Raw genomic sequence first — 26,752 nt, 5'->3', positions numbered from 1 at the left:
GGCCGCTGAGCCCGACGCGCTGGAACTGCCGCTTTTCGAGGGATCGCCCCGTCACAGACAGAGATGGGGGGGGGGGGGGGGGGGTGGGAGAACACATGCCCACAACGACCCTGGGTCATCATCACCGTTGGTCGCTGCGGATTGCCCCCTTCCCGCCCCGCGTTTGGCTGGCCTGACCGGGCTCGCTGTGTTCGGGCCGCCCTCGCCGCGGGACCGTTCCTCCGCGCAAGGTGAGTGTTTGCCACCTGCCCACTCCTCCCCACGGCAAGAAATGGGCTGAAAGCGAAGCCCGGTGGAAAGGTAGTCGAGAATTGCATGAAACTGCCATCCCCGGGACCCTCACATTATTCCATAACCTTTACCCTCTTGCATCTGTGAATAGACCGAAGGGAAGCTCGATACATGCGGTTCGACATGGTTCCTTCCAGACCGTGGATGGGGTGAAGGAATGGCCTGTGCGCCTGGTCACTCACTCTGCCTGGCCAGGTTGTGGAAGAATACACGGGCGGGGATTTCCATCTCCTTTGGGACAGAGGACATGCCATACACCAAAAAACACACACGAGAACCCGCAAACAAAAATATCTGAATTATGCAAAACATTCCTTTATTACAAACCAACCCCTCATATAAAATGTGGACATGCTTCGATCCTTGTACTGGTTGGACGCGACGCTGTTATCCGCTGGCTTGGTCCATCCAACGCCCAGTTTATTGCGCGACTCGGGACACAGGAGGCTCTCGGCACGAAATGGAACAAGGATATGATTTGGACAATCACAGCACTTACAAGTAGTACAACAGGGCATGGGTTCAGTCTGGTCCACAGACCCGCGTGTGTCTTCCTTTTGTCACTGGAACCCCTGTCTCGGAATACACAGAGGGACATCTCACTCAATCGAGCTGAATTGGGGGGTGGGGGCTCATCTTCCTTCTGCCACCCGCGGGCCCTACTCTCCAGAGCCCCTTCCAAATGATGGGACGTGAGGATCGTTTTCAAACATGCAGCCCCGCTGGATCACTGCCTGCTCTTCACCAGTTCGGTCAGTTCGCGTGGTTGCTGTAACTGATATACGTGGTCTTGCTAGAAGAAGCTGTGGAAGAGAGAGCTTTGTCAGATCGTGGCCATGGAAATGGAGGGAGCACAGAAGGGAGACGGAGGTAGAGAAAACTGATGATGGAGAAAAATGGGATTGATGAGGACCTTCAATATTTTGAAAGCATGTGGATGGAAAGGATCAGGAAAAGGGCTTCCATACGGGGGAAACTAGAAGATAATCCAACACCCAACCGCAATAGCCCTACACAAATTAGAAGGAAAGTAAAGAATGGGATGGGCCAAGGAGAAGGGGGAATCCTTGTTCGAGAAGTAGAGTGGGATGATTCGAACTCCTTCCCTGAAAATGGGGAGGAAATAGATTCAGTGGTAACTTTTCAAAGGGGAGCAGGCTTGAAAAAGGGAGTATATGAACTGCTTGGATAAAGAGCTGTGAAGAGGAACAGATCAGAAAAAAAAATCATAGTCCTTATGAGAAAAATAACCTTCAATGCTGCAAGATTCTGTGATTTGATAATAGACAATAATTGCACAATTTACAATATCATTTTAATTCAACTGTCAAACTAAGGTTGACAGTTGAATTAAAATGAGATTGTAAATGTTCTCATTATATATTTTCTAGTTCTCAGTGTTATGTAATCCTGTCTATGTAAATTCCTCCAGTTCTTTCCATGCTGATTCCCAATTTGGATGCACACTCCAAGCTCTGGAATTGCTGTATTAAGACTCCCCACGAAGAAGTCAGATTCCTGGGGTTACAGAAGACCTGACAGATGCAAACCCGATTTTATGCAAGTTCTCCAGACTCTGCTCTCAGCAAAAGTACTCCAACCTCTTCCATGGGAAACAATGCACAGGTCACTCACAGAAAAAGCCACAGGTCACTGCAGACACTGAGATCTGAAGCTAAACACTATTTGCTGGAAGAACTCAGCAGAGAAAGCTGAATAAATTGTGATGGGGAATAATGAGCTCCTCCAGCAGATTGGGTTCAGAAAAAGCCAGTGCCGTTTCTCAAACTCTCCATCTGATAAGATCAAACGTTACAAACCCTGAGTCACCTCTTATCAACACACTATCTTTTATTAAACTGATGACCAGATCACCTCCTCCCTTCACTCTACCCAGACTGCATTACAACAAAGCTTGTCAAGTTCACTTGCTGCTAACAGGTCCTATCTCCTGCATTGACTCTCCCCACTCTATTCTTAACAACTCCAAGGTCTGTCAAACCAAAAGATTTCACTTTATGATTTTAGGAGTAAATGGCTTCTAACCGACTGACAGAAAATTCGGTTTATGGACAATTCTCAGAAAAGGAACTGTGACTTAACCAGGGGAGTCCCCATATTCCTAACAATCCTATCCCTGTCATTGTTTGGTCACATTCCATGCAGACTGGCCCTGAGACCACAGTCCACAATGGCCATCAAGCACTCAGCTGTCCTAACCCTGATACCATTTTTTTTCTCCGCACAGTCACAGCAACTACCCCCCAGATTCTACCACGTGGGGCATTTTACAGCAATCAATTAAACTACCGATCTACACATCTTTGAGATATTAGAAAACACCAAAGCTCATGGGGAAACACATGCAGTTATAGGGAGAATGCACACATTCAGGGCAGACAGGTCAGGTCTGAACCTGGGTCACCAGAGCTGATGCTCATCCAGCTGTGTCACCATACTACCCACTGTCATCTGTTTTACTATCTCACCAGATTGGCAGGACTCATGTAGAAAGATTTAGACTTAAATTCTCAAATAAATGATCTCTCATCCACCTGAAATGTTAACTTTGTTTCTTTCTGCTTTTATTCCAGTATCAGCAGTTTTGCCTTCTCTATGGTTTTGCAATATCCTTGCCGGCTGGGTGTCACATTTTGTTTGATACTTCTTCTATGAAGCATTTAGTACCATTCAGAGGAAACTTTTGATAATCAATTGTTATTTAAAGTTACGAACACAACCCAAACTTATTAAATGCAGTCTTCCCATATTTTAATGACTTTAAAAAAAAATAAAACAATGACTGAGAACAGCATCAACAAGGACCTGTAATTACTCAAGATGGAGGAACTGATTTTTTCTCAGATGAAAGTAGTCTCACATTTCCATTATTTGAATACGCCTGAGATTGCCTGATCTCGGAAGCTAAGCAGGCTCAGGCCTGGTCAGTACTTGCAGGTGCGCTGGACAAAGTGCCGACTCTTTGTGTGCCTTACAGTAGACAAAAGTTAAAGAATTTCATTCATGTTAGTTTCTAAATGTGGTATTACGTGACAACAATGGAACCTTTACCTTTAGAGAGTGACAAGAATTTCAACTAGCTATCTTGAGGGAAGAGTGAAAATCTTTCAAACCAAGTTGGTGTGCAATTTGCAGGAAAGCCTTTGGGCTGACTACGTTGCATATGGATGCTGTCCTCAATAATTTTTTTTTAATGCCAATTTCAAAACTAGTTTGATGGACAAACAAGAAACTGTTTTGCATAGTGCTTGATCTTTCTGTTGATCTTGGGCAGAGTTGAATGGGATTGGGAATGTGGGAAGAAGGGGTTATAGGGAAAATTAATGGGAGGATGAGGCAAGGTTAGTAGAACTGGAACTTTTCTCTTTGGAGCGTAGAAGCATGAGAGGAGACTTGAAAGAGATCTACAAGATTATGAGAGGCATAGATAGGGTGAACAGTCAGTACCTGTTTCCCAGGGCAGGAATAGCAAACACTAGAGGACACATGTACCAGGTGAAAGGAGGGAAGTTTAGGGGAGATATCAGGGGTAATTTTTATTTTACGCAGAGAGTTGTGGGTGGCTGGAATACCTTGCCAGCGATGGCGGTGGAGGCTGAAACATCGGGAGCATTTAAGAGAGTCTTAGACAGACACATGGATGAAAGGGTTTAAAACATTTTTTAAAGGAATATATGGGTCAGCGCAACATCGAGGACTGAAGGGCCTGTACTGTGCTGTAGTGTTCTATGATGAGCCATGGGAGCCAGCGTATGGCCTTCTTTTATGTCATAAGAAAACATGAACACTTCAGATGCTAGTGTAGCATGACCCTACTTTGTTAATACTGGGACTATAACTTGATGAAGAATGTTCCAATTTTTAAATTAGCTCCTTTTCCACTGGCATCCCAGTTAATTGGCTGTGCAGTGTCCTGGAATAGGAAGCCTTTTGTGCCATTCCCACTGGGCCCCCCCTTAACTGGGACACTAATTGCTTTTCCACTGAATACAACTCATCCCCAGGGATTAGAGAGTCTACCTTCAACCGGAAACGAGTGACCTTTTGCTGTCCGTTTCCACTGGTTTATCAGCATGCTTCATCTGGAAACAATTGCTTTTCAATTTGAATCAACATTTTCACAAAAAATACCCTTCCAAGAACCCGTCATATCTGTCCACAAACACATGATGTATCTGAATGCATGCAATAGAAGCGCAAATAGAAAACTTCATATACAAGATTTAACAGAAACTGTTTCCTGAGGATAATATCTCTGTGAGATATTAAATTTAAATTAAAAAGACACGGTGGGGGACATTAAATGTTAGGAACAAATAATGCAGCATTAAAATCCCAGATCTATTCAATATACTATTGCCAAAGACAATTGAATACATAATAAATAAAAGAGTGGCACCATTGGCGTAACGTTAGCGCAACACCTTTACAGCACCAGCGACTGGGACTGAAGTTCGAATCCCGCGCTGTCTGTAAGGAGTTTATACGTTCTCCTCGTGTCTGCGTGGGTTTTCCCCGAGGGCTTCGGTTTTCTCCCACCGTTCAAAATGTACCGGGGGTGTAGGTTAATTGGGTGTAATGCCAAAATGGCCTGCTACCATGCTGTATGTCTACATTTTTATAAAATGTAATTGCTCATCAATAAGCCTTTTGTTCGCAGTTCTGCACTTTCTGAAATTTACCTTCTTTAAACATTTGCCATACAAAATGGAAGAGTAGAAAACTGCCTGAAACCAGAGGTCATGATTTCATCCAAGAACATATTTGTGTAATATAATTTACATTTACTTTATTACATCCTCATGCCAGAAGTTCCCACTTTTATTTGTGAAACTTAATATCTTGTGTAAGCTTCCATAATAAAACTTTTTTATAATAGCAAAATGTTGGAACGAAGCTTTGCTGCAGTTTGATAACAAGAGAAAGTATAAGATTTTTAAAATCTGTTTGTTGAAGAGCAGTCACTGCTTCATTGTAGGAAATATGACTGCTTATGTGTGTCGTACTAGATTCCAAATTGTAAGGAACTATTGAACCCTGTAATCACTTTTAAAAAGACCTTTTTTCTGGCTTTGGTTAAAAGATAAGTATTCGAAAACTTATCATGATGAACCTTCTTGTTCTTCTTTGAATCAGACTGGGCTTATTTTTTTATTGATCCTTAAAAAATATAAGGGAGTATCTCATTGACATGTAAAAGCCTCTTATAGGGCTTGGCAGAGTAGATGATTTTTCCCCTGGCTAAATTGCCTAAAACTAAGGATTACAGTCTCAACATAAAGAGACAACCTTCAGGACTGATATGAGAAGATATTTCTTCACCCAAAGGATTGTAAATCTTGAAATGAAAATAAATGAAAATGCTGGTGCTAAAAATCTGAAACAAAAGCACAAAATGCTGGAAACACTCAACAGGGCAGACAGAATGCATGGAAAGAGAAAGCAGTCTTTATTAGCTCCTTTTCCACTGGCGTCCCAGTTAATTAGCTGTGCAGAGTCCTGAATAGGAAGCCCTTTGTGCCGTTTCCACTGGCCCCCCCCCCCCCACCACTTAACTGGGACAATAATTGCTTTTCCACTGAATACAACTCATCCCCAGGGATTAGAGAGTCTACCTTCAACCAGAAACTGGTGACTTTTTGCTGTCCGTTTCCACTGGTTGATCAGCATGCTGCAACAGCAAAAGTAGGGGTAGAGGCGGTTAATGCCTAGTGTCAAATGGCACCATTTGACGCCGGCATCCAGAGTTCCTTTTCCATTGAACCCTGTCCCTGTAAATTCCCAGTTAATTGCTGGGACAGGGTGCCAGTGGAAAAGGGGCTGTTGAACCCCTTGTTCTGATGAAAGTCCCAGACCCAAAACATTGTTTCTCTTTTCACAGATTCTGCTTGATCTGTTGTGTGTTTGTAGCATTTTCTGCTTTTATTTCATGAATCTAAAGCTGCTTTCTCACTTGCGCCCAGGGACGTGGGAAAAAGCAATGGTGAACCTGCCCCCCCAGAATTCTGTACGGCAGACAAAGGGCTTGGATGCACTGCTGCATGCGTGGAGTACTCATGGAGGGATTTCTCTGCTGCATGGCATTTTGGGAAGTCAGGTCTGCCATCGCTATTTTCCAACAGTCTTTATAAATTGTGTGTTATAGTGCTACCAACTTTCCCATGCTGTTTAAAAATTGTCCGCTATTGCTATTTATTTCCTCTCTCTCTCTCTCTCTCTCTCTCCCCCATTGTGATTAATTTTAATCTTTTCTTCCTTCACGTTTTTGTACATGCAAAAACTTGTGTCACTTAAATCCCACAATGCATTTGCCCATTCTACACTTGCCTGATTGCAACGCTGGTGTCTGCAAATGCCAGGCATTATACTAGGGGTCAAGGCCGTCAATCCCTTGTGTGAGATGGGATCATCTGACATCAGTGTTGAGATAATTTTCCTTTCACACTAGACTCTTTAAAGGCCGATTGGTCACTTGCAAGTGTAAACAGGGCTATAGAGTTTATTCCAGTCAAAAATCAATTGAGAGAATCAAGGGAGGTAAAAGATCAGCCTGATGTTATTGAATGGTAGAGCAGATGTGGGAGTGAATGGTCTATTTTTGCTTCATATTATGTAGTTGTTCCCAAAAGGAAGAAAAGAAACTCAGTTTCTGTTTTGATATAGTCTCTTTGCAACATTTATGAACTAGTTCATTCTTATTAGAAGAAAATATATTGTTCCATCATTATTTTCTTTACAATCTTTTCTTATTAACTAATGGAAACTCACACACACACACACACACACACACACACACACACACACACACACACACACACACACACACACACACACACACACACACACACACACACACACACACACACACACTTTCATCGAATTGTATAGTGCAACTCTGAAAGGTTATTAATAATTGGGAAAAATTTCAGACACAAGGCTACAAAATTTTACAAAATTACGAGACACCATCGGTTTGGACTTGCAGGGGAATGCAGGTAGTTTTTCACAAAACTGCTGGCATTTCCCAAAGTACCAAGTTCTGAATTCCAAAGCAGAAGCCCAGGCTTGCTGGCTACTTCTGACTTGGACAAGGCTCCGACGTTGGTCCTTAAAACGTCCTGCAGTAGGGAGTCAACATGGCAATTCTCTAGCACTTCTGCACAGACATCTTCCTGGTGACCCTGCACCAAAGTTAGATCGTCTAAGCTCCAGGATTAGTTTCAGTGGAGCTGCAAGGCACAAGGATGGCATTGAGTTTAATTAACTTTTTGTTTGTATTTTGTGAAATTCCTAAAAAGCCTTAGTTTTTAAATCTTTCTGAATGTCAAAGATAATCACACTCATAGAATCATACAGCACAGAAACAGCCCATCTTGACCCACCTCACCCACACAGACAGAGATGATCATGCTATTTGACTACATCAGGCCCATATCCCTCTGGTCCTTTCCTTGTCCAAATGTATTTTAAACATTATCATGGTATCTGCCTCTACTACATCCTCTGGTAGCTCATTCTAAATAATCACCTCCCTATGTGACAATCATGCCCCTCAAGTCTCTTAAATTTCTTACCTTTCATTTTAAACCTACGGCTTCTCGTTCTAGACAAGCGGTCCCTGGGGTTAAAAAACAAGGCTGATGATCCTATGTTTTTTATTATTGTAGAAACCTCTAGAATGTCTCCACTCAGCCTCCAACATTCCAGTGAGAATAAACACAGTCTATCCAATTTTGCTTTATAACGACAGCCTCTATTCTTGCCAAATCCTGTACTCTCTATTTCTATCTCATCCTGCAGTGCGGATCAAAACTTACACAATGCTTTAAAAATATTTAAAAATAAACTTACTAATTTCATATACAGCTACAACATGCCCATAAACATCCAAAGGCGTTAACAGGTTTGACAGCTGGGTCTGCCAAGGTATGTGGTTTAACCCTAGTCGTTAAAGATATTTCAACTATTTTGCTGCTTTGCCCCCTCCCCCATCAACGGCGTGTCATAACATTTGCAGAAGCCGATTGGTGGAGGCTGCTTGCAGGTAAATGGACGTCTAGCAAGTGGAGGTATTAAAAGTAAAATCATGAGATTTCAGGGACTGCATGGCGGAGTCCAGACAAATATTTCACCCCAGTTTTTACTCAAGGAAAAGACATGAATGCCGGGAAGCTTAGTCTTGAAAATAATCCATGTGATAAAGGAGAATAAAATGAATAAAGGTAGATAACTCCCCAGGTCCCGATCGTGTATTCTAAGACATTGTGAGAAGCTAAGGGATAAACTGCAGGGGACCTGATGGAGGTATTTGTATCATTTGTTAGGGCACAAGTGAGGTGCCAGAGGATGAAGGTAGCTATTGTGACTTTTTTTAATGAAAGGTTGCAAGAACGATCCAGGGTGTGTCAGGCCAGTGAGCTTTTAATGTTAGTCATGGACAAGTTAACTGAGAGGATTGTGAGGGGCAGGATCTACTTGCATTTCGAAAGGCAAGAAATTATTAAGGATAATCAGTATCACTTTGTACATAGGAAACTATGTCTCAGGAATTTGACTGAGCTTTGTTTTTGAAGAGGGGCCAAGAAGATTGATGAGAGAAGAGCAGCAGGTGCTGTCTACATGGGTAGGGTCCTGCATGGCAAGCTAGTCTGGACATTCAGATCATGGGTTCCAGAGGGATCTGTTCAATTGGATACAGAATTAGCTTGATCGTACAAAACATAGTACAATAGGGGAGAATTGTCACTTAAATCGGAGACCTGTGACCAGTGGTATGTTGCCAGGTCCACTGTTGTCTGTCATTTACATTAACAACTTGGATAACAATGGTTAGTAATCTTGTGGATGACAGCAAAATTGTTGGTACAGTGGAGAGTGAAAAGCGTTTTCCAAGATTACAACAGGATCTCAAAATATTGGGAAAAGAGCGCCAAGGAACAGCAGGTGAAATGTAACTCAGACAAGTGTGAGGCATCGCAGTTTGGTAGGTTAAACCTGACCGGTGAAGAAGGCATCTGACAGGTATGCATCCATCATTGATCTGTCAGAGGACTGAGTACAAGAACTGGGATGCCATTTTACTATTGTGCCAAATGTTCGAGAGACCACACTTTGAGAATTGTGTACAGTTCCAGTCACCCAGTTATTGGAATGATGTGTTTAAGCTGGAAAGGATGCAGGAAAGATTTATGAAAATGTTACTTGAGTTAAGGGGAGACTGCCTAGGCTGGGACCTTTCTCCCTGGAACATTGGCGGCAGAGCGATAGAATTCTTTGCAAAACTCTAGGACAATTTGATAGCCTTTCCTAGATAGCTCTGGTCATCTTTTAATTATGTGAATCATTCAGCATTTGTCTGGAATTGGTTCTGATAATTGTGTCATTAAAAGAAAATAACATTGGCAAACACATAAGATGTTTCAATTCTTTTTACACTTGCAAAATATTCATTCACTACTCTTAAATGAGCACATCCAAAACAATTTCCAAACACATTGCTAATATTCTCAGCAAGATAACCTGCCTATTATAAAGTTAACATGATAATTAAAATTAATTGTAAATCCATTTATTGCTTCATTCAATTTTGTTTTAAATGTAGCAAATTCTTTAAAAATTCATTCTGAAGCTGAGGGAGGGCATCAATTGTAAAGGTACAATTATAGCCTTTCTCTAAATTTTCCTGAACTGCAACAGTCAGTGTGTTGAAGGTCCTCCTTCGATACATGAGATGGGGAAGTTCTAGGAATTTGCCCCAGCGGAGAAGGACAATGAGGTGGTGCTTCCATTCTTTCGCATGTTGGGAATTAGTAAGTGAAAAGGATGAGGTTCTGTGGTGGGTGCACACTGCAGTCAGGCAGCCTGCTTTTCAAGTATGTCAATAGGCACTTTGGCCAGTGCCTGGCATTTCAGATAATGGCTAGACATCTTGGTGGGAGCAAAGATGGATGTTTTGATGACTACATGAATGTTTCAGTCAGTGCATGTCGACACTGGATAAATTTCTTGGTGAGTGGATGGATATTTTGGGGGAATTGTACAGGCTTTAGGAGAAGTGGATGGATGTTTTGGGAAGTGGATGATCACTTTGAAGATTGGATGGGTGTTTTTGCAAATGGATGCTTGTTTAGGCAACTGAATGGATTGTTTGGAAACGGTTGGATTCTTTGGAGGTAAATTTTGACAGCTACTTTTTCATCACAGATGTGAATGGTTAAAACATATTGACAAGTGAATACGAGTTTGAAAAAACATCTGGCTTTTTCTCTGGAACTGATTGATGAAAACATCTGATTAATAATGAGATATTTAATAGGATAATTTTGGGCTTGAATATTTCAGACCTGAAGGCCTTAACGTTTCTATTCCTTTTGAAATAATATACACAATACAAGATGCGAGGTTAGGATTTAATGCATGATTTACCTTGATTTGAAATTTTCAGATTGTAGTCTTTACCAGAGAATGGTTGGAATGTGGCACTTCAGTTAACTGTAGGGAAAGATGGCAGTTTGGATAGGATTAAGACGAGATGGAGTGGGCAAAGCTTTAAGTAGGACAGAGACATTGATATTGGCCAGTTCGGTTGGATGTGCTGTTTTGTTCTGCAAGCTGTTGTAAGTTATGACGTTCATTCACTGAACAAAGGGTATTTAATCCTCCGGCAGAGGATAATCTTGAGGAGTTTTCCCAGTGAAATTAAGTGCTTCCATGTCCACTGCAAAATAATTTGATAATCCCGTGCTTTATCATTTAAGATAAATTGCACATTGCAGATTTATTGTAAGCAGTTCCTACAAAAGGTGTAGTGTTTGAATTTGCTGGCAGCAACATCCATGTTCTGTGAAAAATACATGCTGAACGTTTGTACATTTGCTGATGTCAACTTGGCACGCTGATTGCAAATGCCACATTGCTGTGTACTCTTGCATCAGAGAGTTTTACGATATAGGCCAACTTGTTGGTTCAAGTTGATCAGGCACCTACCTACTGAAAGTTCAACCAATTTGACTGTTTGGCCCATATCCCCTCTAGATTGGATGGATCTTTACTATCCATGACCCAATCTAAATATCTTTCAAATGTTGCAATTGTATTCACTTCTACCACCCTCTGGCAGCTTATTCCACATCCTTTGTGTGGGAAAAGTTAGTCTTTTAAATCTGTCCCCTCTCACCTTGTATCCGTGCCCTCTAGTTTTTGACTTCCCTGCCCTGACTATTCAACTTTTTGATGTCCCTCATGACGTCATGTACCTGATAAGATGTCCCTCATGACGTCATGTACCTGATAAGATGTCCCTCATGACGTCATGTACCTGATAAGATGTCCCTCATGACGTCATGTACCTGATAAGATGTCCCTCATGATGTCATGTGCCTGATAAGATGTCCATCAATGAAAGCAATGCCAAACTCCTTAATGACTGTGATCAGAAATTCAAAGTGTATCATAATTTTTGGATCACTCCCTACACACTGGATTATTTGTTCAGCAAGGATGCATGGGGGTAACAATTTTTCCTCCATGACTTATGTAAACCATGCAATAGATTCCAACAGGGTATTGTTCTTTACTTTCAAAATCTGTTCCATTGGAGCCACTGCTACATCATGCAATTTGCACTGGTGACTGAGGATCAATCTCTGACCTATTTAATGGAATTCTTGAAATGGATGAGAGAGTTAGAATGTTCTATATCCTGCCCCATTTCTATTTCCATTAAAGACAGCAGGAGTCTCCGTGTGGAGCGAGAAACAAAGGCAACATTTCAGATCAATGGCATGCCATCAGAATTGTTGCAAGTTTTGCTGTTCTTTCATGGAGAGATTCAGGATGAACAAAGTCATTTGAAGAGAATGACCTCTTAACTTTTTCTCAATATCATGTGCAAATTCGTTAATCTGTGCAAACAAGAAGAATCAGATAAACTGCCAACATTCTTTAATCAATGTGGGTTGCACAACAATGATTTAAAAAAAACCTGCGAAAGTGCCTACAGACAAAGTTGTTGTCGATAAAGTGTAACCATCGAGATACAATGGGAAAGATCTTGTATTTGAGAGATAGTATAAAATGATTTTAGTCTGATGGAAAATCATTGACTTGAAATATTAACTTCATTTCACTCTTTGAGGCTGACCTGCTGCAACTTTACAGCACCTTTTCTTTAATGGAAGATTTAATAGTTTCCCCTAAGCTTGTGGATCTCCAAGTGGCCAATCTTACCTGGTTAATTTCAGCTAAGATATCACCTGGCACAAACATGCAAATTGCTGATGAGCTAGTCAGGAATTACTAAAAGAGAATGGAAACTTGCAATTCATACTACTGTATATCATAATGTGTATTTTTGATAATCTAATATTTCTTTTAATTTCTCTCGCATTTATTTTCTATGGCAGCACTGCCACTGGTGCAAACCGAGGGAGAGGAGGGGGCGGAGACACTTCACTCTTCCACAGGGTCCAACTGCCCGGTTCTAATGCTGGCGATCCATTCAGGTATTAAATGGCCTGTTAGGAGCCCCACGGTGTTTTTAATTAAAATCATGCAACCACATGGTCTGTGTCCAAGATGGTAATGCCTGTGCTGGCAGCAGCCACTGGGGGAGCAGCCGGCAGGTGCAGAGCACCAGAAACAGGAAGAAACATCGCCTGTTAAGTAGGAGAAGCACAGGAGACAAGCCTGCAGGACAATGACATGGCAGCAGATCAGCAAAGGGCTCAGTGACTGAAGGACCCACACAGGATGTAAGCTGATGGGGATCAGGTATCGGAACTGAGATTCGAGAGGGTGCTGAGGGCAAGAAGGGCTTGGACACTGAAGGCTTCCTGATCATATTGGAGGTTCGGATATGGAGCTCATATTGCCAATGAATAGAAATCTGTGAGGCTGAAGAGGATGAGGGAGCACTGGAGGGGAATCCACAGACACTCAATAACTCTGAAAGGGACTCTGTTTTGGCTTCTGACTGATGCAGAGTAAAACAAATGGTGACTCATCATCTGCCCTATGACAGGCTAAAGGACATTTTGTGTCATATTACATTTTCTGATTTATTACATGACAACGAAAGAATCTTGATGCTATAAACCTCAGAGAGGTTCTCTCCATTTGGCTCAGCCTGTCAAATGTCCACTGTTGCCACCTGAGAAAATTCAGAGAATAGCTTTCATGCTTTGCAATATCTCTGAAAAATAGAAAAGCCTTGGAACTAGATATTATAAAATCTCAAATGAGACAAAGATTTAAGAGCTCCCCACTTGTGTTCCCTTAAAACGACATTTTATCATGAAAATTGTACTTACTGTTAGTTTCTAGGCTTTCACAGAGTTCAGTTTTGACCTCTCCATTTGGCCTGTCACTTGCTTTTTGTGACAGTTTGCTTGACATAGTGGCTGCCGTCGCCACTGCCTTGAAGCTGCGCTTGCGTTTTTGCACATTCTGCTCTGGATGAAAGATGATAATGTACACCTTAGGCATGTACAGCATGCCTAGAGACACAGAAGCACTTAAACTCATGGAAATAGTAAGGGTTGTTGTCTGTATGTACATCTGGAAAAAAAATGAGAAATGCATTTCAATTGAAGGTCAAATCAAATTACAAAATTATTCCTCCTATCAAACAGAATTTATAATGATTGAAGAAGGGGAAGGATGTGATGCATGAAGAATTTAATTTGATCGTACAATAGGGAAGAAGTTGCGTTATTTTTCTAAACATTTTGTCCTACATTGCTATTATAAGCCACATTATAATTTGCAATGATGTTGAACAAGTGTTGAACAATTAAGATACCCCTATTTCTCTTATTTAATTTGTAAAATGGATTTGGTCTCTGGTAAATTCAGAGCAATGCAGCACAAGCATACGAGAGCTGCTTTCAAATTATCACAGTGTAGAGCGCGTCGAAAGAACCAAAGACTTGTTGATCCAAACCCAGGCTTTTATTAACTAGAAGACTGGAGCATATCACAAGTAGGTCGACCAGTCCAGAATGACCTGGTCTGGCTAGGAGCAATCCTTTAAGACCTGTCAGTAGGTGTGGCTACACTCTCTGCCAATCACAGTCATCCTACACTACCCTCTGTAACATTGGTGATGGAATCTGTACTATCACACACCATAAACAGCAACTGGAAATTATCTCTCAATTCTGCTTCACTCCTGAAACTAATGTCAAACGATTCTGATCCAAAAATACCCATTTAATCCAATCTCCTTTCCCTGCAAAAAAACACACATGATTTGTCAAATTCAAAAGCTCTATTTTTGCCCTGAGGGAAGTAAATCCAGTTGATCTGAAAAAAAACACTTCCATTTATAGATGCTGGGATGCCTTTCATCTACTTGTAGCATTTTCCACTTTTCATCGCATAATTAGCTCAGTTAAAACAAATTTCCGCGTGAATGTTTATCGCTTGTTCTTAAGCACGTCGAGGAAAGGGAATGCTGATGACATTTTGCCATCGGGCAACGTCAGGCGGCCTTCTCAGCAGAGTGAAGAGGGAACCTTTAACAGCATGGTAATATGGTCTTCCCTCAACAGAAAGACACTTTTCATAATGTCTGTGAATTTACCATTCATTATCCAGACGAAATGACCCTCCCCGCACTCCAATCCTTAACATCACACAGTACATCAATAAGTATAGCGAAGGAGCGCAGAAAGTAGCTCTTTCGCCAAAATCTTACAGAGCAGTCCATATGCACTTCAATCCTTTTTTTGTTTATAACTTGCAACAGTGAGACCAGTCATTTGCATTACCTGATGAGTAGCAATTTGCCAAACAACTGAGACCACTGCACAAAATGTGCCTCTCTCAGAATACTGTGAGACTGCGGCATCCAGAACCTGTTGGATGGCTTCTCGATGTGAATGACTTCTCTTCAGTATTATAGCCACAGGAAAGAGGCAGTTGAATGCAAGTGTGTCATCTTAACATGCAACATCCCTCAAATTTCCTTGCTCCTCCTTCAGAGGTGCCCTCAATAACTGCTATAACTGTGTGAATCAGTACAACGACACATTGCTGATGGTACCACTGTAGTAGGCTGTATGAATAGGGGTGATGAGTCAGCATAAAGGAGGGAGGTGGAAAACTTGGCTGAATAGTGTACTAACAACACCTATCACTCGATGTCACCAAATCCAAGAAGCTGATTGTATCTTTTAGGAGAGGAACACCAGAGGTATAGCAATCAATAGAGGCGGAGAGGGGGTGCAACTTTAAATTCCTTGGGGTCACTAACTCGGACGACCTGCCTGGGACCATGGCAGCACGTCAGCATCTCCACTTCCTCAGGAGTTTGCAGAGGTTCAGTATGACATCGGAGACCTTGGCAAATGTCGACAGACGCATAGTGGAAAGTCTGTTGACCGGTTACATCACAGCCTGGTATGGGACCGCCAATACCCCTGAGTGAGAAAAACCTGCAAAATGTGATGGTACATCACAGGCAAAACTCCCCACCGTCGAGAAAATCTACATGGCACATTGGCATCAGAGAGCAACAGCAATTGTCAAGGATCCACACTACCCAGGACCTGCTCTGTTCTCACTGCTGCCATCAGGAAGGAGGTACAGGTGCCCCAGGATTCATACTCCAACTTCGGGAACAATAACTACCCCTCAACTATCAGACTTCTGAATAACAGACTTGTTCAAACACTCATTTAAGGACTCGTACTTTGCTAATTATTTATTTATTACTATCTATTTATACTGCTATATTTCTGTTGTGTTTACAGTTCTTTTTTTCTTTGAGTTTACAGTTACCAGTAGTTAGATATACTACCTGGCAGGCCTGCAGAGAAAGAATCTCAAGGTGGTGTGTGATGTCATGCATTGACTCTGACAATAAATTTGATCTATGAATTTTAAACATCCAGTGAGCAGGGATATAAATTGTGTTATGACTACCAACTTTGCACTGGGGATCAAACACAATCAATGCCAGAAATTTGAGTTCTGATATTTTGCAATCATATAGCAATCATTCCATTAATAGTAGAATTTTTAAGGAGTCAGTCTGAACAAGTGTGCAAATGGAAGCAAATTTGGTTTGAGCACATTCACTTCGAGTGTAAGTTATCAGCCCTCCCTTTCTAGGTGAAGCACACTTGTGTATGTAATGTTCACAGCAGCTGCCACACCAGTGGGACTTATCTCTGGACCACTATGTTATGAGCACCAAATAAGAATGTTTTTTCCATTGTGCTACAAATACCCAAGTGCTACTACCATTTCCCAAGCTTACATGAGTTTCCAGTATTTTCTGTGGAGCTGCCACATGGTATTTGACCCTCACAGTAATCCTGGCTAACCCACAATAAACCCTTGCCCTGGATGGGCTCTCTTCAGATTGGTTTCCACAGTGAAAAGGAGCAATGTGGGTTGGCCGACTGTGGAGCAAGATTGGGGCTAGCATCCATCAGGTGAACTTGTGAGGAGCATCATGAATCTCATGCACGCTGGGCAGGTGATGAGACATGGATCTGCTGGCACTGCGATTTTTTTTTTCCAACCACCGGTCTCAAAGCTGAGCTGCTGACAGACCCTGAATCACTGGTGAATGGTCCCCTCTGCTTTCAATCTTCATCTTGGAGTCGACTCTCTGGGCCATCTCAACAGTGCAATGAGGAGATTGGTGAACTTGATAGGTGGGGCAAATCTTAGTTCTTGTAGGTGAATTTCATGGGTCTTAAGCCTGTGAGGGAACAACCTGTTCACTCGCGACCTCCCTCCTCATATTAGAGAACAGTCTGATCACGAGTGGTATCCCTTTGCCCCTGCAGTTATGCAATCTGCTCATGGGTTGCATCACATTGCCCAACCTGCCTACATGTAGCGTCCCCTCCTCCATGAGAAGATCAGGCTGTTCCCAAATGATTCAACCCAGATATAATATTATACAAAATTTGCTTTAGTCTGCCTTAAGGCAGACAATTCACCATTAGCAGAATTTGCTAGACATCTCTTACAGTCAGAGAGAGAAAAACAGTCACCCCAGAGTCACGATGTCCGTGGATTTGCCTCCAGCGCTCCCGTAGCCTCCACAGCCACAGATTCTAGTCCAAACCATCGGCAATCTGAGTATCAGATCCGAACCTCCTCCAGGATCAAAAAGCCTCCCGGCACCCTCTTGCATCCTGGTTCCGATACCCGATACCCCTTTCAGCCGGTCTCGAGCCATTCTCTAGCTGTCCGCAACTTGATGACACTCCTTTAACTGCAGTCGCCAGCAGCCCACAGCCTGCATGGTTTCCTTGCCTTGAGTCACCAACTGCCTGCCGCCTGTGCATTCGTCACCCACAGAGCTTCTCGCTGGTCCGCTGCTGTGGAAGCCACCCCATGGGACATCTCCTCTGCTTCTCCTTCTCAAACAGGGGTCTCCTCCCCATTTTCTGGTGGCACTGCGCCAGTTCTCTGCTTTTCCGGAATCTACAACCCATTGTGGCTACTGCCATCTTGGGCTCAGACCCCGCAGTCGCTGGATTTTAAAATGAAATAGGCCATTTAAAGCCGGTATGGAGTCACCAGCAGTTGGACTGGGCAGTAAAGCCCCACGGAGGAGTGCTCCGTCTCCCCTCCTCACTCTCCACAGGTCCAGACCAGCAGCAGCAGCGCTGCCATTGCAGCTGCTCCAGCAATGCATGACATGTCACCTTTCAGCTGCTCCTATATGGCAGGGTCCAGGCTTCCAGCTAAAAGATGAGTGTGCATAAAGGTAAACAGATCATGAGTGCCTTTACCTTGGTCCCTGCAGCAGCTGGTGGACAATGGATTTGTTTTTGTGCCCTTGCGAAGGGGCACCTGCCCTCAAAAGAGGACATCCTGAATTCCTAGCTCCTTGAAAGAGCATGAGGCTAAACTCTTTCACTTTCCTTATCATTCATTTGAACAGGCACACAATTCATAATGTGCTAACCATCCATGCTAGACCTGTCACAAGAGCATTCCAATCACCTCATCCAAAACAGTTAGGATCTCCCCTCCAATAAATCCCTGCATCGGAGTCCCCATTCTGATGCCCACTGCAGCTTGTCAATGTCTGGTGTAAATCTCTGTGGCACATGCCCCTTTGACCTCTGCTGATCATCCCTTGCAATGCCAGGATGGGAGGGTGCTGTAGGGTACCAGGTGCAATAATCCACCTCATCACCCTTCTCTTCCCCCAGGGTTCCCCTCCCAGTCTTCCTGTTCCAGCTCCTGGCAAGAGAGAGGGAAGTTGCATTGGTAACCTGCAGCAGAAACATCTTCCATGGAGGAATGGCAGTACAATTAGTTAACCAGTGATTGAATCAAAGGGGACAAGGTTATTATTATTAATGAGCATACCTGGGGATCACGCTTGTGACAGAGATGGTTGGAAACCAGTGGCTTCTCTACCCATCAGTCAGCAGGAAGTCACCTCCACTGGTGAGAGGATAAACAGTCATGAAGGTCCCCTTCTGTGCAGTGGCCTGGTTTTTGCCTAAGCGAAGGCGTTGAAGGACACAGAGTTCGCTTTTCATTCTTTGCTCCAAAAACTTGACCTTGATGTGGATGGTAACTGCAGCTGAATGTCAATGGTGGTGTGAGGGCAGGGGTTGGTGAAGGACAGGGTGGGGACTGTGAAAGAGGGTTCAGATTGTATGTTATTCAGATGGGCCTCCCTCCTTGCTCTGATTTATGCAGCAGGGACCCTATAATCACACTGTCTGAATTTGGAAACCTTTTCTCAAGTTCCAATCTCCCTTCTCATCACACCTCTCCTCACACCCAATGGCGGGTGGTTTCAAAAAAAGAGCTGATTGCTTCACAGCTGACTGGAGGCATCGGGCTAACGTTGGGCTGTGATCGTACAGATTCTATCACCAATGTGTCTGATGGTAGTGTAGGATGACTTTGATTGGCTGAGAGCGTAGCCACACCTACTGGCAGGTCTTAAAGGGTTGCTCCTAGCCAGACCAGGTCATTCTGGATTGGTCGACTGACATGTGACATACTCCAGTCTTCTAGTTAATAAAAGCCTTGGTTTGGATCATCAAGTCTTTGGTTCTTTTGACGCGCTCGACATGGGTAAGGTAGAATCCGACACTGCGCAGATTCTGCTCTTGCTCTTGTTTCCAGAGGTAATGCCCCTTTCAGCCTCTCTATGGCCAATTCGAGACTTGTGGGGAAACTGAATGGCCATTTTTGGTGGAGCTCACCAGAAAAGAGTAAAATTCAGTTTCCAGGCAATGGAATTCTCTCTACAGTGTTTGTGAAATTTGGATTCAGTAACCATTTGGTGAGCTGCCCACAAGTTGCTTGGATGTGGGGGGGGTTTTTCTGCTAAGATTATCCTTCAATTGATTTTTTTTCCTGATACCAAGTAAAGTGAAAAAGCAATCCTCTGCAAAAAATTGAATATACATTATCTCTAAGATTATGTGGCAATTTGTCATTGTACTGTCTAGTCATGTGGATACAACAAATGTGTCTAGAAGTTGATTTTAATGAAGCAACAAGCGAAGTCCTTTCCTCTTCAGTGCATGAAGGGTAAACTTAGCATTGACCTGAAGTACAGAATCCAGCCAAAGTCACCTGACTGTGCATTATTCAACCAATGAAACAGTCGAAGTTAAGTTGAGGTTAGTTAGCTGTAACCAAGAAGTGAGGTGATATTTACAACTTTGCTTTCACAAACCTGACTAAATAGCTCGAGGGTCTGAGACAGAGTCACTGATTCACAGGCTTTTATTCATAGTGGATAGGGACCTCATCCTGTGCTGTGACCCGGGCTTTCTGAGGAAGGGTCAAGGTGGTCAAAAGAGGGAGGGGCCATAGGTACAGTCACAGAACAGGGTGGAACTAGGTAATCAGGAATACAGCAGTTCAGCAGTTCACCACATAATGTTTCCTATCATTTTGTCGACTTGAATGAAAACTGAGCTTCTAATGTTGCTCACCTTGCTCCAGTCAGGAAACTCGCTGTGGCAGAAAGTCCAGATATGTGGAAGATCTGAGAAGGACCTTTATTTTACCCACAAGGCAGAAATCTGGCAGGGGGATATGGATAATCTCATAGAAGGTGCCTACTTAGACTTTGGAGGTCATACCACGTTGCCTGACACAATCTGATCTCTGTCCCCCGACACATTTCGACTGAGGAGGTCTTCCCTCGTGGGAGAATTTAGAACTGGGAGGTGGGGTTCCTGTTTAAAAGTAAGGGGTTGCATGTACATTTAAGATGGACATGAAGTCATTTGGAACTTTCTCCCTCAAATGGTGTCAGAAGCAGAGTCTGAATATCTTTAAAGTTGGTTCAATTCTTTTCTAAACAAGGGAGCAAAATATTACAGAGGGGAGACAAGAGAACAGAGTTGAAGATAAATTTAAATCAGATATAATCTTTTGAATGTTGATTCAGGCTTCAGGGACTGAGTGGTGTAGTCCTGTAGCTAATCATTTGCTTGTGTTATTGTGAGATAACCAAAGCAATGAAATGTAATTTTTGTCCTGCATTACACTCATGCAGAGATGAACATCTTTTACTTGTGACCTTTAGAACAATCTCTCAGCTCTACCTCTAATCAAAGCAGACCATTAAGAAAACTGATTGCAATATTTTGGTTCATTCAAAGATGTAATCTAAATCTGTATTTTTCATTCCTCAGATGAGCCTTGCTTTTAAAAAAAAGTCATTTAGGAGTATCCCAAGTCAATCATACTTTCAATATACGCTCAAAGAAGCAATTTTCAGCAGATAAATGCAAAATAAACACTGATTGATGAATATTCTATCATTCCAAATGTGGAAATACAAGCACAAAAATCATTTCGAGAGAAGACATTGCCCATGGCTGTATGATATCACTGCCTACAGCAGTATAAATAACATGACGTGAGGATGTGAGGAGCAGATTCAACTTTCAACAATAATATCCTGTCAGCTTTCATCCCTGCCCGTTGGAGAAAATATTTGTGGCAGACTTCAAAATATTTGGGTTTTGGAGAAATGAGTCCATTGGTAGAATGTATTAGGGCCTCATTAATGTTGATAATTCTAAACAGCTTCCCGTCACTGATGCAATTTAGAACTGGGGAATGAAGCAGAAGGTTTCTCTGACGCTCTTCGGCATTACATTTCCAAAGCTGTTTCTTCCTGTTGTGTTCGCTCCTCGGCCAAAATGAAAGTGATCAGCAAAGAGTCTTTCCATGCTCTCTATCAATAGAAATGTTCTTCAGCGCCAATTTCCAGGTCTGGTTTTGGTAGATTTGGTATTGATTGTTCAAAACTGGGTTAAAATTCTGTTCCTTTATTTATGAGATGAATACTGATCCTTTTCTAAACTTTCAGAAAGTTTATCCAAATCAAGTTGCCAAGACGAAGATTTGAGGTAACTTTAACCCTCAGTGCTCGGGTGCTATTCTACCAGATTGGACATTAAAAAAAACATTGGAAGAGATATCAAACAACAAAATTATGCATATATTGACTAATATGTTCATCGAACTGGAGGACAAAATTCATTTCCAAGATTCAGATTCTCCTTAAAAAAAAAGCCTAGTGCCTTGTTTTGTCCTCCGTGTAACTTTCAGAATACTGAGGGACCCTATACGAAGTTCCTGACACTTTTTCACTGGTAACTAACATCCAGTTGTGCTGCAGAAAGATTTGCATATGGACACCATATGCAAGGGGAGTCGATGTCTCCAGTAATATCATGACACGCAAGGTGTCAGGCGCTGACGGCGGACCAGATAGAGTATTGAAAATCTGTGACAGCCAACTAGCCAGGGTGTTTATGGGCATTTTCAACTTCTCATTGCAATAGACAGAGGTTTCCACCTGCTTCAAAAGGGCATCAATCATCCCAGTATCCAAAAAGAGCAGCGTGAGCTGCCTCAACAACTACCACCCATTAATTTCTACTGTGATGATGTGCTTTGAGAGGCTGGACATGGCCAGAATTAACACGTACTAAGCAAAGATCTGGAACTCCTGCAATTCACCTCTCATCACAATTGCTCCACAGCACATGCAGTATCACTGGCTCTCCATTCAGCTCTGGATCACCTCGAAAACAGCTCTTCATTGACTACAGCTCGGCCGTCATTACCATTATTCCCTCAGTGCTGGTCAAGAAGCTACAAACTCTAGGCCTCTGTACCCCATGCTGCAACTGGATCCTTGACTTTCTCATTGGAATACCACAGTCAGTACGAATTGAAAACAACATCTCCTCCTCACTGATTATCCACACAGGAGCACCCCAAGGATATGTGCTTAGCCCACTGCTCTACTCATTATACACCCATGACTGTGTGGCCAGGAACAATTCCAATGCCAACTACGTTGGCCGTCGATACCAGATGTTGGTAGAATCACAACCATAGATTGGATCGGAACTCGGATTCTGGAAAAGGGAGAAGAGGCGCTATGTATAGGAGGGAGATAGATCAGCTTGTTCAATGGAATAATGAAAACAACCTTGTGCTCAATGTCAGCAAAACCAAGGAGATGATTGTGGACTTCAGGAAAAAACTCGGGGGAACACAACCCAGTTCTCATTGAGGGCTACCTAGTGCAAGAACTTAAAATTCCTGGGTGTCAACAGCTCCAAAGATCTGTCCTGGAGCATTCATGTTGATGCAATCACAAAGAAGACTCGCCAGCGGCTATACTTGGTGAGGTGTCTGAGGAGATTCGGTATGACACTGAAAACTCTCGTAAGCTTCTACTGGTGTACCATGGAGAGCATTCTAGCTGGTTGCATCACTGCCTGGTATGGAGACGCCAACTCCCAGGACAAGAATAAACTCTAGAGGGTTGTTAACTCAGTTGGCATCATCACAGGCACCATACCTCACTCTATCGAGGACATCTTCGTGAGGCAGTGTCTTAAAAAAGCAGCCTCTATCCTCAAAGACCCCCACCACTTTTTCCTGCTACCATCGGGAAAAAGATACAGGAGCCTAAAGGACAGGCTTCTTCCCCACTGCCATCAGATTCCTGAATAATCAATTAACCAAAAACACTGCCTTACTTTTCATGCACTATTATTTTTACTCCTTTTATATAGATATAATAAGAGCATAAGATGGTTATAATATGAACATTTGCACTATCATGTTGTTGCAAAACAAATTAATTTCGTGACTTGTTCATGACGATAAATTCTGATTCTGGACGCAGGATATCATGTTATATGGCGAGCTCTCCACTGGCCACCGTGACAGAGGTGCACCAAAGTAGAGGTACAAGGACTGCCTAAAGAAATCCCTTGGTGCCTGCCACATTGACCACCGCCAGTGGGCTGATATCGCCTCAAACCGTGCATCTTGGCGCCTCACAGTTTGGCGGGCAGCAACCTCCTTTGAAGAAGACCGCAGAGCCCACCTCACTGACAAAAGACAAAGGAGGAAAAACCCAACACCCAACCCCAACCAACCAATTATCCCTTGCAACCGTGCCTGCCTGTCCCGCATCGGACTTGTCAGTCACCAACGAGCCTGCAGCTGATGTGGACATTACCCCTCCATAAATCTTTGTCCGCGAAGCCAAATCAAGCCATTTACAGGTAATCCATTTATCTATTTACAAGTACAGAGGGAAAAAGATGGCACAGGCTGCAGAACCCTTGTTGAACACTCCTTTAAAATGCTTACCGTCTAGTTGCTTTTGTTACAATCAACAGCATACAGATTTTTCAGGACCGACCAGCTACTGAACACAGTTAACGATCTTCAAATCCCCCGAGTAACAGCTGAGTCAGAAACAGGTCAGCTGGAAGGCAAAGGCCTTAAAGGAACAGGCCACTAGGCAGGTCAAGATTGGAGATGAGGTGAGAAGGCAGGGATCTAAACAACTCTGAAGCGCAGGGGTCTGAGACCTCACCTGGCAAATGTCCAGTAACTGGAGAATAAAATTGATGACAGAGGGCAAGGCCACTTTATCGGAGGCAGGTAAGACAAATCTCAGTTGTTTGCTGCACCGAGACCTGGCCAACAGAAAACACACCAGATGCTAATATCTAACCAGACAGTTTCACCATCCATAGACTGGATTGGAACTCAGATTCTGGAAAAGGGAGAAGTGGTGGTGTGGGCTTTTTTGGGACTTTAACCAGGCTTGTGTCAGGAGAACCCTGTCCAACTACCAGAGGTCCCAGTACACTTGATCATTGCTACACCAAGATAAGGAAGCCCTCTGACCGCACTTTGGCAAGTGGCTCACCTACCTGTGCTCCTTCTGCCTTCATACTGACAAGAGCCTAAAAAGAGCTGATCCGGAGATCAGGACAGCTAGAGGGGGTTCATAGGAGGCTGAAGAACAGTTACTGGATTTCCTCGAATCAGTGGATTGAACACTGTTCAATAACTTAGCTGAGGATCTGAATAATTACACCAGGGCTGTCACAGACTTTATCGAAACAGCTGTGGATGAGTGTGTCCCCACCAAATCATTCAGACTTTCCCCCCAACTAGAAGCTCTGGATGAACAATGAAATCTATGATGTGCTGAGAGCTAGATCCAGGCATTTAAGTCCAGAGATCCAGATAACTATAAAAGGAGCAGGTATGACCTGAGAAAAGCTATCTCCCGGGCAAAGAGGAGATTTTGGATGAAAATAGAAATAACAAGGGACACCTGACAGCTATGGCAGGGCTTAAATGCCATAACCTGCTATGGTAGTTTTTTTTTTAACTTTATTTATTCGTTCAAAAAATAATAATATATGACATATACAGCAACTAAACATGAACAGGAACTTTTTTTTTTATATATATAGAAAAAAAGAAAAAAAAGAAAAGAAAAGAACCCCCCTTCAGCCAACTCTCTTAAGGAGAGCCATAAAAAAAGAAAAAAGAAAGAATATTAAAAAAAAGAGTTAAATATACATAATAAAATCTAATCAATATAAATTGAAATGTAAATATTCCGAGTATAACAGCCACTTATTAATTAAAAATATATAATTATCATGCGAAATATATGTAAGTTTTTCCATTATTAAACAATATTTCATCTCATTATGCCATCTATTAATATCAATCATATTTGTATCTTTCCATGTACTAGCAATACATTTTTTCGCTACGGATAATGCTAAATATACAAAAGCAAGCTGGAACTTATCTAATCCCAAGCCTTTCAGAGGTTGGAAACTACCCAATAAAAATACTGTTGGATCTAAAACTATTCTAATCTATTACAGATATTCTAAAAACGATTGAATTTTCTTCCAGAAAGATTGTATATGTATACATGACCAAACAGCATGAAAAAAGTACCAATCGTATCACCACATCTAAAACACAAATCTGATTCATTAAAACCATATTTTTTTAATTTTTCAGGTGTCAAATATAATTAATATAAAAAATTGTAATTAATCATTGCATTAACGTGCATTTATCATTCTAGTTACGCTATCATAACAGATATCTAACCAATCATCTTCAGAAAAAATAAAACCAATATCCACTTCCCATTTAATTTTAGATCTATCCCAACCCTTTTTATCCATACCACCCTGTAATATTTGATACATAAGTGAAATATAACCCCTCTCTGGTACCTTCATAAGAAAAGTCTCAAATTGAGTCATTTTAGGTAAAATCATATCTCTACCAAACATGCATTTTACCAAAGATCGAATTTGATAATAAAGAAATGAAGAATTCTTATCAATACCAAAATCTTCTCTCATCTGATTAAAAGACAAAAACTTACCCTCTTTAAAACAATCTCCCAAATTTTTCACACCTTTAAATCTCCAATGCAATAAACTTCAATTATGTATTGAAAAAGAAATAAGTTGAGCATTCTAAAATGGAGTCAAAGCCAATAATTTACCCCTAGAGCCTATCATTTTATTTTTCTTTATCCATAACTTCATTAAATGTTTTAGTATAGGCACATTATATTGTTGTAACAAATTTATATTCCACCTAAACAAAAATTGATGTATTTCAAATTCAGAAATACTTGCCATCTCAATTTTAGCCCAACTAGGAGGCCGTACCAAATCCATCAATGAACTAATAAATTTAAGTCGGGCTGCCTCATAATAATAATTTTGAAAATGTGGTAAACGTAGTCCCCCTAACTCATATTTCCAAGTTAATTTATTCAAAGCTACTCTCGAAAATTTACCCCTCCATAAAAACTCCCTAACCATTTTATTTAAATCTCAAAAATAATTTTTATCAAGTAAATACGGAATAGATTGAAACAAATATTGTATATGCGGAAAGATATTCGGCTTAATTGTATTTATCCTTCCCATTAAATTAATAGGTAAATCTTTCCATTTAATCAAATCAGTTTTTATGTTTTTCATTAATGGAGCATAATTTAATTGATATAAAGATTGATAATTAACATTCAAAATTATACCCAGATATTTAATTCGATCAGTCCACTTCAAATTAGTAATATTCTTATAAACTGAATAATCTC

General features: G+C 41.9%; 1 protein-coding gene across 1 annotated transcript in view; it reads right to left on the bottom strand.

Annotated features, from left to right (window-relative positions):
• Positions 1-586: 586 nt before the first annotated feature.
• The window catches only part of LOC138745224 (metabotropic glutamate receptor 8), a 326,930-nt gene continuing 300,764 nt past the window's right edge, over positions 587-26,752 (bottom strand). Inside the window, exons 9-10 of the mRNA XM_069902285.1 lie at positions 13,623-13,869; positions 587-1,094 (exon numbers count right to left, since the gene is read on the bottom strand). Coding sequence (XP_069758386.1) covers positions 1,045-1,094; positions 13,623-13,869 — 297 coding nt within the window. The 3' untranslated portion in view covers positions 587-1,044. The remainder of the gene's footprint in view (positions 1,095-13,622; positions 13,870-26,752) is intronic.

This window comes from Narcine bancroftii, chromosome 11, assembly GCF_036971445.1.
Source record: "Narcine bancroftii isolate sNarBan1 chromosome 11, sNarBan1.hap1, whole genome shotgun sequence".
NCBI classification, from domain to species: Eukaryota; Metazoa; Chordata; class Chondrichthyes; order Torpediniformes; family Narcinidae; genus Narcine; species Narcine bancroftii.
The sequence above is the reverse complement of the archived record's forward strand: the minus strand, read 5'-3'. Positions and strand labels throughout refer to the sequence as shown.